The sequence below is a fragment of the Nylanderia fulva genome, unplaced genomic scaffold, assembly GCF_048542155.1.
Source record: "Nylanderia fulva isolate GAGA-0341 unplaced genomic scaffold, ASM4854215v1 Scaffold26, whole genome shotgun sequence".
Classification (NCBI taxonomy): domain Eukaryota; kingdom Metazoa; phylum Arthropoda; class Insecta; order Hymenoptera; family Formicidae; genus Nylanderia; species Nylanderia fulva.
In genome coordinates this window covers 755,286-771,918 of record NW_028190325.1, presented here as the reverse complement: position 1 = coordinate 771,918, position 16,633 = coordinate 755,286, and the positions used below count along the sequence as shown (strand labels likewise).

The 16,633-nt window shown below is 25.2% G+C and overlaps 2 protein-coding genes and 1 long non-coding RNA gene across 5 annotated transcripts; all 3 read right to left on the bottom strand.

Annotated features, from left to right (window-relative positions):
- Positions 1 to 1,091: 1,091 nt before the first annotated feature.
- LOC114938901 (putative odorant receptor 85d) lies at positions 1,092 to 5,565 on the bottom strand. Its single transcript, XM_029313033.2, has 6 exons — positions 5,215 to 5,565; positions 4,584 to 5,074; positions 3,135 to 3,299; positions 2,853 to 2,952; positions 2,148 to 2,258; positions 1,092 to 1,352 (listed from the first exon to the last, which is right to left on the bottom strand). Exons 1-6 carry the CDS (start codon positions 5,221 to 5,223, stop codon positions 1,164 to 1,166), a joined length of 1,065 nt encoding a protein of 354 aa, XP_029168866.1. The 5' UTR covers positions 5,224 to 5,565; the 3' UTR covers positions 1,092 to 1,163.
- A 2,523-nt stretch (positions 5,566 to 8,088) lies between these two features.
- LOC114938902 (odorant receptor 13a-like) lies at positions 8,089 to 16,020 on the bottom strand. 3 transcript variants are annotated; one of them, XM_085483628.1, is made up of 8 exons: positions 15,831 to 16,012; positions 14,983 to 15,165; positions 14,389 to 14,842; positions 11,257 to 11,563; positions 10,745 to 10,844; positions 9,848 to 9,958; positions 8,858 to 9,013; positions 8,089 to 8,304 (listed from the first exon to the last, which is right to left on the bottom strand). In XM_085483628.1, exons 2-8 carry the CDS (start codon positions 14,989 to 14,991, stop codon positions 8,254 to 8,256), a joined length of 1,188 nt encoding a protein of 395 aa, XP_085339754.1. In that variant the 5' UTR covers positions 14,992 to 15,165; positions 15,831 to 16,012; the 3' UTR covers positions 8,089 to 8,253. The 3 variants fall into 3 exon arrangements, with proteins under 3 accessions (XP_085339754.1, XP_085339756.1, XP_085339755.1); XM_085483630.1 differs by lacking the exon at positions 9,848 to 9,958 and having other exon boundaries at positions 15,831 to 16,020; XM_085483629.1 differs by lacking the exon at positions 15,831 to 16,012 and having other exon boundaries at positions 14,983 to 15,319.
- Positions 11,890 to 13,291, bottom strand: LOC146722881 (uncharacterized). Its single transcript, XR_014924878.1, has 2 exons — positions 12,216 to 13,291; positions 11,890 to 12,153 (listed from the first exon to the last, which is right to left on the bottom strand). It is a non-coding gene; the product is annotated as an uncharacterized LOC146722881 (long non-coding RNA).
- Positions 16,021 to 16,633: the final 613 nt, after the last annotated feature.

Genomic DNA, 16,633 nt, shown 5'->3' with positions numbered 1-16,633 from the left:
TGGTAAATAATTTTTTGTGCTCTATCTGCTCATCTGTTTGTGCTCTGAGCGATTGGCACAAGATTTTTTACCAGGTACCCTGAACGATCGTTCATATACAGTTGTATCGGCCAAAATTATATCACCTTTTTTCAGCATAACTTATTTTAAAGTGTACGGATCTCTACACGATCATAACATGTTTTGAAGGACAGTATAACATATATTGAATTATAATTTAATGTTATACCAACCTTTAAAACATGTTATGATTTGACAGAAAACCGTGCATTTTAAAACAAGTTGTGATGAAAAAATCAAAAGGTGATATAATTGTGACCGGTACATAAATGCAGTTAGTGCACAAATTTTGTTTTATGTGCGACACGCAAACAGAATGCTTTCTATATAAATAATTTATATTTTAAAATAAATTAATTAATGAAGAAATAAATATAATTATAAGTAACTAGTTTTTTATTTACATATATGCATATCTTTTATCTCGTTTTTTAATAAATTATACATTTATATGTTTACTCTTGCGCATAATTAATTTATAAATATATATTAATCCTTTTCTGAAATTGCTACTTATTTTGATGATGTTACAAAAAGGAACGCAGTACTGATAAATATCCCATTGATGTTTTTAAAACCTATAAAATTAACAAAATATATCAAATATTGAAAAATGTACTTATTACTTTATTTCTATACGTTGATATACGAATTGTTAAATTTTATATTGTTAAATATTTTTTTTGTGATATTATATCAACAAATATATTAATTATAGTATATTACAATATATTATATGATATTAAAACTACTGCAAAATATAATTTTTTAATATAATCACTATAGACTTTATGTCAAAAGCAAGAATGGAAGACTTAATTTAATGCTAATTTTTACTTGTATCTTAAAGTTTTAAACATTAATTGTCCGATCTTTCTAATTTGGTTTTTTGGTGAATTTTTTAATTAATTTAATTTTGACGAATAATTGAGAATTCTGAGTTCTTTACTTAAAAATACCGTGAATATTATATGCTTCTTTACTGATCTTCGATTACATCAGTTTAAAGTTAAAGCGATAAATTATTGTATTTTTCTTTTTGAAGAAAAAAGATAATTTCTAATTTTTTTATATATACCATATAACTCAATTAAAAATTAAAACTATTTTGAGCATTTTAGAACTTTTTGTCTTACGTCAGTTAAAGTGCTGAGACAAAATATAGTAAATTTTCCAGCTGTCAAACAGAGCGGTTTTTGTGATCTTACCATACATAATACTATCATCCGTGCATTTTCCATTGGCATATCATACCAATGGCATTTATAAAACGCTTCACATATTTTAGCACTCTGAAAATGAAAATTTTAAATGAATCCCTTAAGTCCTTCCGTCTCTTTCTTTCTCCAATACGATTCGTACAGTATATACAAATAAATAACTTAATGTAGTTTTATCTTGACATAGCATGAAAAATATTGAAGTAATTTGATTAAAAGTAATTTAACAATATATTTTATTAAAGTATAAAAACTTTAAGTATAAAATTATTTATTATCGATAAAAAGAATATTTAATAAATATTTAGTATATTTAAATGTTTTTTCATCATTATTGATTTATATATCTTTTGACATAATAAAAATAAAATTTAAATTGTTCGATAAGAGCCAAATGCTGATAGTAGTGCGTAAATTTCAAGGGAAATAAATTAAAAAAAAAAATTAATTAATTATACCATACACAGGATTCAATTTTTTCTTAGTATGCTACCAAGTGCTAAAAAAAATTTCAGTCTGAAATTTACATTTCTAATATTTTATAGCATCCTAAGTAAATAGATTAAAAAATGTCAGGGCACAATCTTAATCGGTGCTAGATTTTTCGCTTTTGAGCGATTGTACTGATTGTGAGCTATTCAGATTTCACATTTTTGATATTGCTGATTATTAAAGGTGGTCCGAAGAAAGGCCCGAAATGTTCAAGTCAATTAGATTTTAAAATAAATTTGTTGCGCCTACTTTCTGTTCCTGGCTCTTATTAATTTATTTCATACCTGAATTTTTGTATTCTTATTTATTTTATTAACAATCGTGTCTTTTTAATGTCTTTGCATTAATTGTTCTCTTTTGTTTTTATAATGTTACCTCTGTTAGAAGATTTTCACCGACAGTACAATTAGCGTATAGTGTTATCAGAACTAAGAACTGGAATATCACAAACGGAACAAGTACTCCTATGTCACCCTTAGAAATATTCTGCATATATAACGAGAAATTGAAATAAATTGTAATTAAATATAAAACATATATTAATTGCAGTATAGAATTGTAGGTGTATTTCTGACAATTTTTATAAGAATTTCATATATATTATTTCAATTTTAATTCTTTCTACAAATTTTGGAAAAAACTTTGTGGTGGATAATGAATTTTAACTTTGCCATAACAAATCAGAGATATTAGCAGTATGAAATAAATAATTAGAAGGCAATAATTCTGATCGATTAATAGGATTGACAAACTACATATCACTTCACTGAAGAGGATCCAGTTGCGAACTAAAATGTTTGTTTTTTTTTGTTATTCTTTAAATAAGTACATGATATTTATAAATATATTACGACTCTCGATTTACATAATTTTTTGCATTAATTATAAGATCTAATTAGAAAACTTTTAATCTAGCATTAAATATTTCTTTCACGAATTGTAAATTCATAAGTTCATATATTTGTGTTTAATCATAATTTGCTCCTCAAATCTTTTCTTTAGATAAGTTTTATTTTTGGAGCTTTTTACATTTTAAAATAATTAAACTTAATCGTAGTAAAAAGATTCTAATATATTTACCGTCAAAATTTGATATCCAAGAATGCATACAAGAGAAATAGTTCCTAAAAGATGAGCCAACAATGTTATGTTAAATGCTTTCTCTATTGTGTTTCCCATCCTGAAAAACGTCGTATTATCATAGAATAAAATAATATTTCTATACCAAATTTCATTTTTATAAAAATAAAAAATTAATAATAAATTAATAATAATTAGTGCAAAAGTAAAGCTATTTTAGCTTAAAGAAGATTTTCTTTATGTTGTTTTATATTATATAATATATCATAATAATAAGCTCACCGGAGTAGTCGTAGATGCATTTGCACTGCATGTCGCATTTCGCGTCTGCAACTTAAAAGCTCCGTATTTATATTAGTAATGCGCATAGATAAAACTGACATTTGTCCGCAAATATGAAAGACAAGGGTGACCATAATGCAATCAGCTGTGGTTTGTCCCAAAGCACTGACAAATACAAATGGAAATTCCACAGCATAAGTAATTATGTAAGTACGCATGTTATCAACTGCATGAAACAAATGAAAGCGATAGGGCAATAAATAAATTACTTGAGTCATATTCTCATTAATTACTATTTTGGGGAAACCTAAAACAACATACAATTATATTAGCATTAATATTAAAAGAAAGATGTACTATTTATAGGAGAAAATAAGTAAATATATGAAATAAAGCGTGGTAATATAAAATAGACACATTATTTAATTCTAAAATGTCGAACCGATGTCGAATTGCTCGAATCGATATCAATTCGACGTCTTTTCGACCAATCATTTCTGACTGGGATATGTTTTTTAATCATCAAAGCATAAGATAAAATTAAAAAAAATTTTTTTTGTCGAGAAATTTAACACATTATCTATAATATATCAAATTATAATACTTGCCTATTTTTTCTTAATTTCTAAATAAGGCAATTATTTTTATTTTTATCTTTAAAATAAATTTTTTTCTTTTAAATTAATAAAATTATTTTAATAAAAATCTTATAATAAAAAAATAAGATTTACTGTTATATATTTTTATGCCTGTTTCATATTACCACTTTACTTTCGAAGATTCTTGGCGATACATTTTGCAATATGTAAATAATTTTTTTTACTCTCTCTTTTAACAGTTTTTCTTTCTTTTTTATTACAATTAATACATTAAGATATATATTTAATAACACTACTGATAATGCAATAATAATATTTTACAGTATTTAAGTATTTTGTTTAAAAGAAAAAAATTACTCATATTATTATCTTTTCCTCTACTTTTTACTTTGCTTTAAAAGAGAAAATAATTTTTTATATCAGATTAAAAGAAAACAATAATTAAGTTGTAAAATGTATCGGATTGTAGTATATAAAATGTAACTAAAAGGTTTATATATATTTTTAAAAGTGAGTTCTACGCATCAAAATAATAAAAAACATCTCTGTCATTTTTTATTGCATGTAATAATCTACATGTAGTATGTATAAATTCTCAAAGAGAATGTTTTAAACAATTTTTTTGCGATTATAAAAAATTAATGATTGATAAATAATTTTTCAATATCTCATTTCAGTTTACAAAATAGTGACTTTTAACCAAATATGTAAATACAATTGAACACACAATATACGTATACACATACACAACATGTACACATACGAACACATGCATAGACACGACTATGTGTATGTATTAACAAGACTTTACATCTTTTTTATTTCATATATATAATTTTTTTAGACGCACCAGAATAAAATTACATAAAAGCATGAGCATGACGCACCACTTCCGAGTATAATTATAATTGGTGTTAAAAAATACGACGAAGCTGTTAACGCGACGGACACAACCAGCAGTTTAACGAAGATCTTTGACCTAGCATTATATGTGATAACTATCTTCATCTCTTCGGTAGTTTTATAACACATCTTATCAAAATCCTTCATAACTTCCGCTATGACATCACCTACTTGACAATTGTATAATCGTAACATAATCATTCGTACAAGTATCTGTGAGAATGCCATGTTCTCTGTCAAGTTTATGACCACATGTTCGAGATCATTGATGAATAGCAACAAATCCAGGTACTCTAGCATCATGAGAAAACTGAAGTAACCAAAGGTAATGAAGAATAACAAATTGTTATTCCGAAAAGGCCAAAGACCCAACGTCGACATTAAATGTTTGTTCCAAGACAGCACCTCAGATGCGCGATCCAAGTCTTCTTGAGTAATCTATAATACAAGATTAATTTTTTAAATATAAACTTAGAATTAAACAGGCAAGAAGATTAATTTTTTGTAATTAATTTTTAAATAATATTTTATTTTTTATGACATATTGCAATATTAAAAAAAAATTGTATACAACCCACCTGTGTCATTCTTTACACTGTTCTTTCTTTGAATGTTTATCTGAGACTGTATCAAATATACCTAGAAGATAATCTCTGCCCTAATGCTGTCTATAGAATCGTTAAATAAATGATCACAAAACAGAGCATAATTGCACTCGAAATTGGTGTATGAATTACATATGAGCGTGTTACTCCATGCACCTGTGTTTTCAATTTCAGAATCGTATTGTGCACTCTTCTTTTGTGATTAATAATTAAAGTAGTCAACGTAAACTTATATATGATTTATACAAATCTCTGACATATAATTACTACACATCATATAATTGATTAGAAAATTTACAAACGCAAACAATTTAAGCATGTATTATAAACTTCCGTTGTAACAATAATTGCATGTAGTATTACTCTGCTTTTAGATCGAGACAAAGATTTCTAAGAGGATTATCGATTGTAATAGAGGAAAAAGTTATGTTATTTCTTAAGTTATATATTTAATTTATATATCTAATAGACATTTCTATATAAAAATATTCCAAAATTGTCAAAAAATGAACAAATAAATGCATTTTGTTTAAAATGCAATTGCCAATTTTTATAGGAGTATAAAACTAATACTTCTATTAATATCTGTAAAATGGATTATTCTTAGATATTAATATTTTATCTTTTTATTACGATCCGAGTAAATGCTCATCACAAAATAGCGCTCAAAATCGCTTCTATATATGCACTATGGATACACGTGAGTGGCAGTAGAGATACAACTGTACGACAACGCGTATCTGTCTCTCAGCAATGTACTGAAAAATGTGTTAACAAAAGGATATCGTCATAGCTTCGAATTTCACTATTTGGAAGTGAAGTGGGGACAACTCGCTATTATATTATATCGTTATATCGTTCAAACTGCACATTGTTAAAAGAAGTTTTATTAGCTTTTAGTAGCAGCAATACATTTTCTAAAATGATCAATAATTAAGTGATTGTAATATTGTTATAATAGTTTTATATATTTATCTGTAGAAAAGAAGGGATATATATATATATGGATTATTTTTTCTTAAACAAAATACTCTATTTTTAATCTAATATTACATGTATTATATTACATCAGTAATCATTATTAGTAGTTGAGAATAGAAGAATAAAAGGAAGCAAGTATAAGCAACTTTATTTAATGAATTCATATAACACATGCATATACATATGTATATGTACGTGTATATTAGATCAGACTGTCGACTTTCTAAAATATTGCACAAATATGTTTATATATTATTAATTTCGATTACATATTAACAAAAAAAGAACTATGACATTATTAAATATTGTTAGACTTTTCTAATTGAAGCAAATCTACTTTAATTGAAAAAGTTATTGAAGAAATAAAAAGTCGGTAAAATAACCAATGGAATGTCTAGTTTTACTACATGACAATTAATATCAAACGCCTGGCGATTGGCTGAGATGTATGTATTAATATAAGAATACCGATTTGTATTACGACGCGTCGCATATGCTTTAATTATGGCTTATTATAAAGTGTATAGAATAGTCAACCGTCTTAATCTCCATAAAATCTGCTTGGAATAATACATGTCATTCTATTTGAGTGAATTTGAAGTAAGTTTAATCGTATTATTTTTGTACACATTGGAATCACATCGTCTAAAAACGTGTATCTTCATTATATAAAACATCATATTTTTCTGAGTGAGTATTTCGAATGCTTCTAAATTTTATTCCCACGGAAGTATGTGCACACGATACATCTCGTATTATATAAGCTGACAATAAACGTAGAGCAAACTTTCAAAGTCGAATATGTGTGTTAGTTGAACGATACGACGTCGTTGCAATTAAAATTTCCTCTTATACATATATATTATACAATTTTTTTCTCATTTAAAGATCGGTGCTAGGCACACACACAATCTAAAAAATATGTTCTCAGAAAAAAATTTCTCAAATTATAATATTTATCAATAAAAAAGTAGACAATATTATAATTACAGTAATTAGACATACAAATATATATATATATATATATATACATGTGTGTGTGTGTGTAAAAAAACTTTATGTTGCTATAATAAATAAAAAAGACGAGCCGCTACTCTCAGAAAAATACATTTCGAAAGTTTAAAGCTTACTCGAAAAATAAGGAAATATTACAAAAATCAATATATATTTATTGTAATAAGATAATAGGCACAATATATAATTCAACTTATTAATTTCAGTGCTTTATATCATGTCTCATGAATCAAACATTGAGTTGTCTCTTCTCTTCGCGCTTTTATATTCGCGTAAATTGGTCGATCTATTTTAATTAATTTATTATTAATTAGTGCACAAATTGCAAATTAGTAAATAATTTTTTGTGCTCTATCTGCTCATCTGTTTGTGCTCTGAGCGATTGGTACAATATTCTTTAGCAGATACCCTAAACGATCGTTCATATACAGTTGTACCGATCAAAATTATATTACCTTTTGATTTTTTCAGCATAATTGTTTTAAAGTGCACGGATCTCTACACGAATCATAACACGTTTTAAAGGACAGTATATTATATATTGAATTATAATTTAATGTTATACCAACCTTCAAAACATGTTATGATTTGATAGAGATCCGTGCACTTTAAAACAAGTTGTGATGAAAAAATCAAAAAGTGATATAATTTTGGCCGGTACTGTACATAAATGCAGTTAGTGCACAAATTTTATTTTATGTGCGACATGCAAACAGTGTTCTCTATATAAATAATTTATATTTTGAAATAAATTAATTAATGAAGAAATAATTATAATTATAAATAACTAGTTTTTTATTTACATATATGCATATACATATAATTTGTTTTAAATTAATTAAATTTTTCTAAAATAATTAAATTTTCCCGTAATATATGTAAAAGTAATCAGACACAATATAACTTTTCTTTTATCTCGTTTTTTAATAAATTATGCATTTATGTTTATTCTCGAGTATAATTAATTTATAAATATATATTAATCCTTTCCTGAAATTGCTGCTTATTTTGATGCTGTTACATAAACGAACGCAGTACTGATAAATACCCCATCGATGTTTTTAAAACCTATAAAATTAACAAAACATTAAATATTGAAAAATGTACTTATTACTTTTCTATACGTTGATATACGAATTGTTAAATTTTAAATTGTTAAATATTTCTTTTTGTGATATTATATCAACAAATATATTAATTATAGTATATTACAGTATATTATATGATATTAAGACTGCTGAAATATAATTTTTTAATACAATCATAATAGACTTTGTGTCTATTAGCACGAATGAAAGAGTTAACTTAATGCTAATTTTTACTTGTATCTTGAAGTTTTAAATATTAATTGGCTGATCTTTCTAATTTGATTTTTTGGTGAATTTTTTGATTAATTTGATTTTGGCAAATAATTAAGAATTCTGAGTTCTTTACTTAAAAATACCGTGAATATTATATGCTTCTTTACTGATCTTCGATTACATCAGTTTAAGGTTAAAGCAATAAACCAATTTTTGTTGAAGAAAAAATATAATTTCTAATTTTTTTATATATACCATATAACTCAATTAAAAATTAAAACTATTTTGTACATTTTAAAACTTTTAAATTTTTATCTTACGTCAGTCAAAGTGCTGAGACAAAATATAGTAAATTTTCCAGCTGTCAAACAGAGCGGTTTTTGCGATCTTGCCATACATAATATTACCGTCCGTGCATTTTCTATTGGCATATCATACCAAAGACATTTATAAAACGCTTCACATATTTTAGCACTCTGAAAATGAAAATTTTGGATAAATCCCTCACGTCCTTCCGTCTCTCTTTCTCCAATACGATTCGTACAGTATATAAATACAAATACGATTCGTCTCCAATACGATTCGTACAGTATATACAAATAAATAACTTAATGTAGTTTTATCTTGACAAGTCATTCAAAAATTAAATTATATAGCATAAAAAAATATTGAAATAATTTGATTAAAATATTTAATAATATGTTGTATAAAGTAAAATATTATATAATATTGATAAAAAGGATATTTAATAAGTATGTTATATATTTGAATGTTTTTTCATCATTATTGATTTATATATCTTTTTAAATAATAAAAATATAATTTAAATTGTTGGATATGAGCAAAATGCTGAGTAGTGCATAAATTTCAAGGGAAATAATTTTTTCTTTTGAAACTAATTAAGTAAACACAGGACTCAATTTTTTCTTAATATGCTACCAAGTGCTTAAAAAAAATTCAGTCTAAAATTTACATTTCAAATATTCCATATCATCCTAAGTAAATAAATTAAAAAATGTCAGAGCAAAATCTTAATCCGGCCTAGGTTTTTTGCTTTCGGGCAATTGTACTGATTGTAAGCTGTTCTGATTTCATATTTTGATACTGCTGATTATTGACGATGGTCCAAAGAAAGGATCGAAATGTTCAAGTCAATTAGATTTTAAAATAAGTTTGTTGTGGCTACTTTCTGTTCCTGACTCTTATTAATTTATTTCATACCGGAATTTTTGTATTCTTATTTATTTTATAACAATCGTATATTTTTAATGTCTAGCATTAATTGTTCTTTTTTATTTTTATAATGTTACCTCTGTTAGAAGATTTTCACCGACAGTGCAATGAGCGTATAGTATTAGCAAAACTAAGAATTGGAATATCAGAAACGTAACAAGTACTCCTTTCTCACCCTTAGCAAAATTCTGCACATATAAAGAAAAATTGAAATAAATTGTAATGAAATAGAAAACATATATTAATTGTAGTATAGTATTGTAGGTGTATTTCTAAAAATCTTTATAAAAATTTGATATATAAATACGAAGTCGGTTTTGTATATACTTTTATTTCTGTATGGATTACTTTTGATTGTATCTGTTATGGTTTTGTTTTCTATGGATAAATTACGAATTATATATCTTAATGAGCATATCTTAAAAAATTTTGTTATAATTTTTTGTCACTTCAACACAATCGTATTTTGATAATATTTTATTTTAATTTTAAATCTTTTTACAAATTTGGGAAAAAACTTTGTAGTGGATAATGAATTTTAACTTTGCCATAACGAATCAGAGATATTAGCAGTATTAAATAATTATAGAAGACATATTTTATATTCTGATCGATTAATGATTGACAAACTGTATATCACTTTACTGAAGAAGATCCAGTTGAAAACTGTTGGTTTTTCTATCATTCTTTAAATACGTACACGATATTTATAAATTTATTGCGACTCACGATTTACATAATTTTTTGCGTCAATTATAAGGCTTAATTAGAAGAATTTTAATCTAGCTCTAAATATCTCTTTCACGAATTGTAAATTCATTTGTAAATTTATTTGTAAATTCATAAGGTTCATATATTTGTGTTTAATCATAATTTGCTCCTCAAATCTTTTCTTTAGATGAGTTTTATTTTTGGAGCTTTTTTATATTTAAAAATAATTAAACCTAATTCTAGTAAAAAGATAGTATATTTACCGTCAAAATTTGATATCCAAGAATGCACACAAGAGAAGTAGCTCCTAAAAGATGAGCTAACAATGTTATGTTAAATGCTTTCTCTATTGTGCTTCCCATTCTGAAAAACGTCATATTATTATATAATAAATAATATAGTTTTATTTTGTTCCACATTGCAGTTTATTTATTTCTTGAAAGTTTATTTCTGCCTGATTTACATTAAATAAAGTTAGTAAAGATAGGTTTTATATGCTTTATTTCGTATATCAATTTCGTAAAAAATTAACTAAATCAAAATTAAGTTTTACAAAAGTTAATAAAAGTAAAACTCTTGTTAATTTTTAAAATTCAATACTTTAATCATATTATAAACATTTTAATGTTATTATAAGTTAAATTGAGAATTCGAAAAAAATTTTACAATTAGTGCAAAAGTAAAACTATTTTAGCTTAAAGGAGATTTTTTCTATATTTCTTTATATTATATACATAATATTATATTTATATTATATACATAATAATAAGCTCACCGTAGTAGTCGTATATGCATTCGCACTGCATGTCGCATTTCGCGTCTGCAACTTAAGAGCTCCGTATTTATATTAGTAATGCGCATAGATAAAACTGACATTTGTCCGCAAATATGAAAGACAAGAGTGACCATAATGCAATCAGCTGCGGTTTGTCCGAAACCACTGACGAATACAAATGGAAATTCCACAGCATAAGTAATTATGTAAGTACGCATGTTATCAACTGCATGAAACATATGAAAGCGATAGGGCAATAAATAAATTACTTGAGTCATATTCTCATTGATTACTATTTTGGGGAGACCTAAAACAACATTCAATTATATTAGCATTAATATTAAAAGAAAGATGTACTATTTACAGAAGAAAAGATGAGAATATATGAAATAAAGCGTGGTAACATCAAATAGATACATTATTTAATTCTAAAATTATTGTACCAATCTATCAATAATTATATAATAATCCTAATCCTATCATGTTTCTTTCTGTCACTAGAAAATACTGGTGATAATATCATACCGTTTACAGTCACATGAATAGATATTATAATTAATTAATGAAAGGCTCGTATAAATTAAACAAAATTAAACAATCATATATAGTAGGCCAACTAAACGAGCAAATAAATAAGATGTAAAAAATTTTTTTTATTAATAGTTAAATCATTAAATTAACATTCCGTTACAGAATCGATATAAATTGTAAACGTTTCGACTGCACTACAGTCTTTATCAATACATAAAAATTAAATATTAAAATATAAAGTTAGATGTTAAAAATACAAAGTTAGTTAAATATTAAAATATAAAATTGAAACGATTCTTCGCTGTTGACCAATAGATATGCAAGGCGATTGGTCTGAGATGCCAAGTTATGCGATATTTGAGCATGCTACGGATATAATACGCGAATTAAATCAATGTCAGAAAAAATTAAAAAATCTTTCAACTTACATTATCGTTTTAACAAGTCCTTTTCCCCGATATTTCAAGTGTGTGTTGCGAAGTCTGAATACCAAATGTCAAAATAGAGAGCCTAATAATAACAATATAACAGATACTAATAATACTAATACTAACATTAAATATTTTGTCATACCATATATAGAATCAATATCTGAGAAAGTTGCTTCAGCAATAAGAAGACCTGACGTAGTGGTAGGATATCGTTGCATTAAAAAATTAAATGACTTCATAAGAGTTCAAAAGGACAAAAATAATTGCCCCACGAATTCTAACGTTATTTACAAATTGAATTGCAACGATTGTGACGCCACATATGTCGGACAGACAAAAAGACAGTTAGGAACGAGACTTAAAGAACATAAAAATAATATTAAATTAGACTCTGCTAGACATTCGGTTATCACGGAACACATTCTAAACGAACAACATACATTTGACTGGGACAATATTAAAATTATGGATCATGAAAAGAATTACCAAAAAAGACTAATATCTGAAATGATCCACATTAAAGAACAGAAAAATGGAATTAATTTAAATACAGACACCGAATTGTTAGACAGTAGTTATTTTGACATACTTAAAAAATTTGCTGAATCATAATTTAGAAAAAACATTGGTAATAAATAAATACATCACGCTCTCTATTTTGACATTTGGTATTCAGACTTCGCAACACACACTTGAAATATCGGGGAAAAGGACTTGTTAAAACGATAATGTAAGTTGAAAGATTTTTTAATTTTTTCTGACATTGATTTAATTCGCGTATTATATCCGTAGCATGCTCAAATATCGCATAACTTGGCATCTCAGACCAATCGCCTTGCATATCTATTGGTCAACAGCGAAGAATCGTTTCAATTTTATATTTTAATATTTAACTAACTTTGTATTTTTAACATCTAACTTTATATTTTAATATTTAATTTTTATGTATTGATAAAGACTGTAGTGCAGTCGAAACGTTTACAATTTATATCGATTCTGTAACGGAATGTTAATTTAATGATTTAACTATTAATAAAAAAAATTTTTTACATCTTATTTATTTGCTCGTTTAGTTGGCCTACTATATATGATTGTTTAATTTTGTTTAATAGATATTATGTTTTTAACCATCAAACTTTTCGTAAGATAAAATTAAAAAGAAGTTTTATTGAGAAATTTAACATATATTATGTATTGTATATCAAATTATAATACTTGTCTATTTTTCTTAATTTCTAAATAAGGCAATTATTTTTATTTTTATTTTTAAAATAAATTTTTTTCTTTTAAATTAAAAAAAATTCAATAAAAAATGTATTTTAGTAAAAATATTATAATAAAAAAATTAAGTTTACTATTATTTTTATGCCTGTTTCATATTACCACTTTACTTTCAAAGATTCTTGACAATACATTTTGCAATATGTAAACAAATTTTTTTGACTCTTTTCTTTAACAGTTTTTTCTTTTTTATTACTAATAATACAACGTTAAGAGATATATTTAATAACACTACTGACAATGCAATAATTATATTTTAAAGTATTTTGTTTATCTAAAGTAAAAAATGACTCATATTTTTCTAATTTTTTTCCTCTACTTTGTAATTATTTCAAGTTTAAAAATTTATGTTGCTTTAGAAGTAAAAATAATTTTTTGTATCAAACTAAAAGGAAATAATAATTAAATTGTAGAATGTATAGGATTGTAGTATATAAAATGTAACTATATATAAAAGATTTATATATATTATTAAAAGTGAATTCTACACACATCAAAATAATAAAAAACATCTCTGTCATTTTTTATTGCATGTAATAATCTACATGCAGTATAAATATGTATAAATTCTCAAAGAAGATGTTTTAAACAATATCGTTTTTTCAAATTATTGTCTTTTGCAATCATAAAGAATTAATTATCGATAAACAATTTTTTGATATCTCATTTCAGTTTACAAAGTAATGACTTTTAACCAAATATGTAAATACAATCGTACACACACAATATACGTATACACATACACAACATATTTACATACGAATTCATGTATAGACACGGCTGTGTGTATATGTATTAACAAGACGTCACATTTTTTTATTTCATATATATATATAATTTTTTTAAACACATCAGAATAAAATTACATAAATGCATGAGCATGACGCACCACTTCCGAGTATAATTAAAATTGGTGTTAAATAATACGACGAAGCTGTTAACGCGACAAACACAATCAGCAACTTAACGAAGATCTTTGACTTAGCATTATAAGTGATAACTGCCTTCATCTCTTCGGTAGTTTTATAACACATCTTATCAAAATCTTTCATAGCTTCCGCTATGACTTCACCTAGTTGACAATTGTATAATCGTAACATACTCATTCGTACAAATATCTGTGAGAATGCCATGTTCTCTGTTAAGTTTATAATCACATGTTCGAGATCAGTGATGAATAGCAACAAATCCAGATACTCTAGCATCATGAGAAAACTGAAGTAACCAAAGGTAATGAAAAATAACAAATTGTTATTCCGAAAAGGCCAAAGACCCAACGTCGACATTAATTGTTTGTTCCAAGACAGCACCTCAGATGCGCGATCCAAGTCTTGTTGAGTAATCTATAAAACAAAATTAATTTTTTAAACATAAACTTAGAATTAAACAGGCAATAAGATTAATTTTTTGTAATTAATTTCCAAATCATATTTTATTTTTTATGGCATATTGCAATATTTAAAAAAATTTGTATACAACTCACCTGTGTCATTCTTTACACTGTTCTTTCTTTGAATGTTTATCTGAGACTGTATCAAATATACCTAGAGGATAATCTCTGCTCTAATGCTGTCCATAGAATCGGAAAATAAATGATTTCGAAACAGACAATAATTGCACTCGAAATTGGTGTATGAATTACATATACGCGTGTTACTCCATGCACCTGTGTTTTCAATTTCAGAATCGTAAGATTATATATGATTTAACAAATCTCTGATATAATTATTACACATATCATATAATTGATTAGAAAAATTGCAAACGCAAACAATTTAAGCATGCTTTATGAACTTCCGTTGTAACAATAATAGCATGCAATATTATTCTACTTTTAGATCAAGACAAAGATTTTTAAGAGAATTATCGATTGTAATAAAGGAAAAATTATATTATTTCTTAAATTATATATTTTATTTATTTATCTAATAGACATTTCTATATAAAAATATTCCAAAATTACCAAAAAATGTACAAATAAATGTATTTTATTTAAAATGTATTTAAAAATTTTAACGTAACATTTAAAATATAATATATAAAAATAAAAATAATTTTTATATGTGACGTTTTTTTAAATTTAATTAATTAAAATTTGTAGAATATTGAAAAATACGAAACATTTATTATTTTGTGTATTAGAGCAGTGAGTTTAAAAAAATAAAATATTTCTTTTTAAAATTTGGAAACCAAAATAATTTGTATAAGATTAATTTAAAATATTAACACTATACGCTTCTTTATCTGAGCTATGTTATATAGCTTGTATACTCTTATTAATATTTGTAAAATAGATTATTTTTAGATATTGATATTTTATCTTTTTATTACGGTGGATCCGCGTAATTGCTCATCACGAAATAACGCTCAAAATCGCTTCTACATATGCACTATAGATACACGTGAGTGACAGTAGAGGTACAACTGTACAACCACGCGTATCTGTCTCTCGGCAATACTGAAAAATGCGAATTAACGAAAGGATATCGTCATGGCTTTGAATTTCACTATTTGGAAGTGAAGTGGGGACAACTTGTTTTTATATTATATCGCTATATCATTCAAACTGCACACTGTTAAAAAAAGTTTTAGTATATTATAAATATTCAATGTGCAAGTAATAGCTTTTTTTAGAAGCAATACATTTTCTAAGATGATCAATAAGTGATTGTAATATTGTTATAGTAGTTTTATATATTTATATGTAGAAAAGAAGAAAAATGATAATATATGGATTATCTTTTCCTAAACAAAATACTTTATTTTTAATGTAATATTGCATGTATTATATTAGTATTATTAAGTATATAAGCAGCTTTATTTAATAAATTCATATAACATATGTATATACATACATGTACGTGTATTTAGATCAGACTGCTGACTTTCTAAAATATTGCACAAATATATGTTTATATATTTTTAATTTTGATTACACGTAACAAAAAAAATAACTATGCCATTATTAAATATTGTTTAGACTTTTCTATTTAGACTTTTAAATTTAGACTTTTTTAATTGAAGCAAACCTACTTTAATTGAAAAAGTTAATAAAGAAGTAAAAAGTCAATAAAATGACCAATGAAATGTCTAGTTTTACCACATGACACTTAATATCAAACGTCTGGCGATTG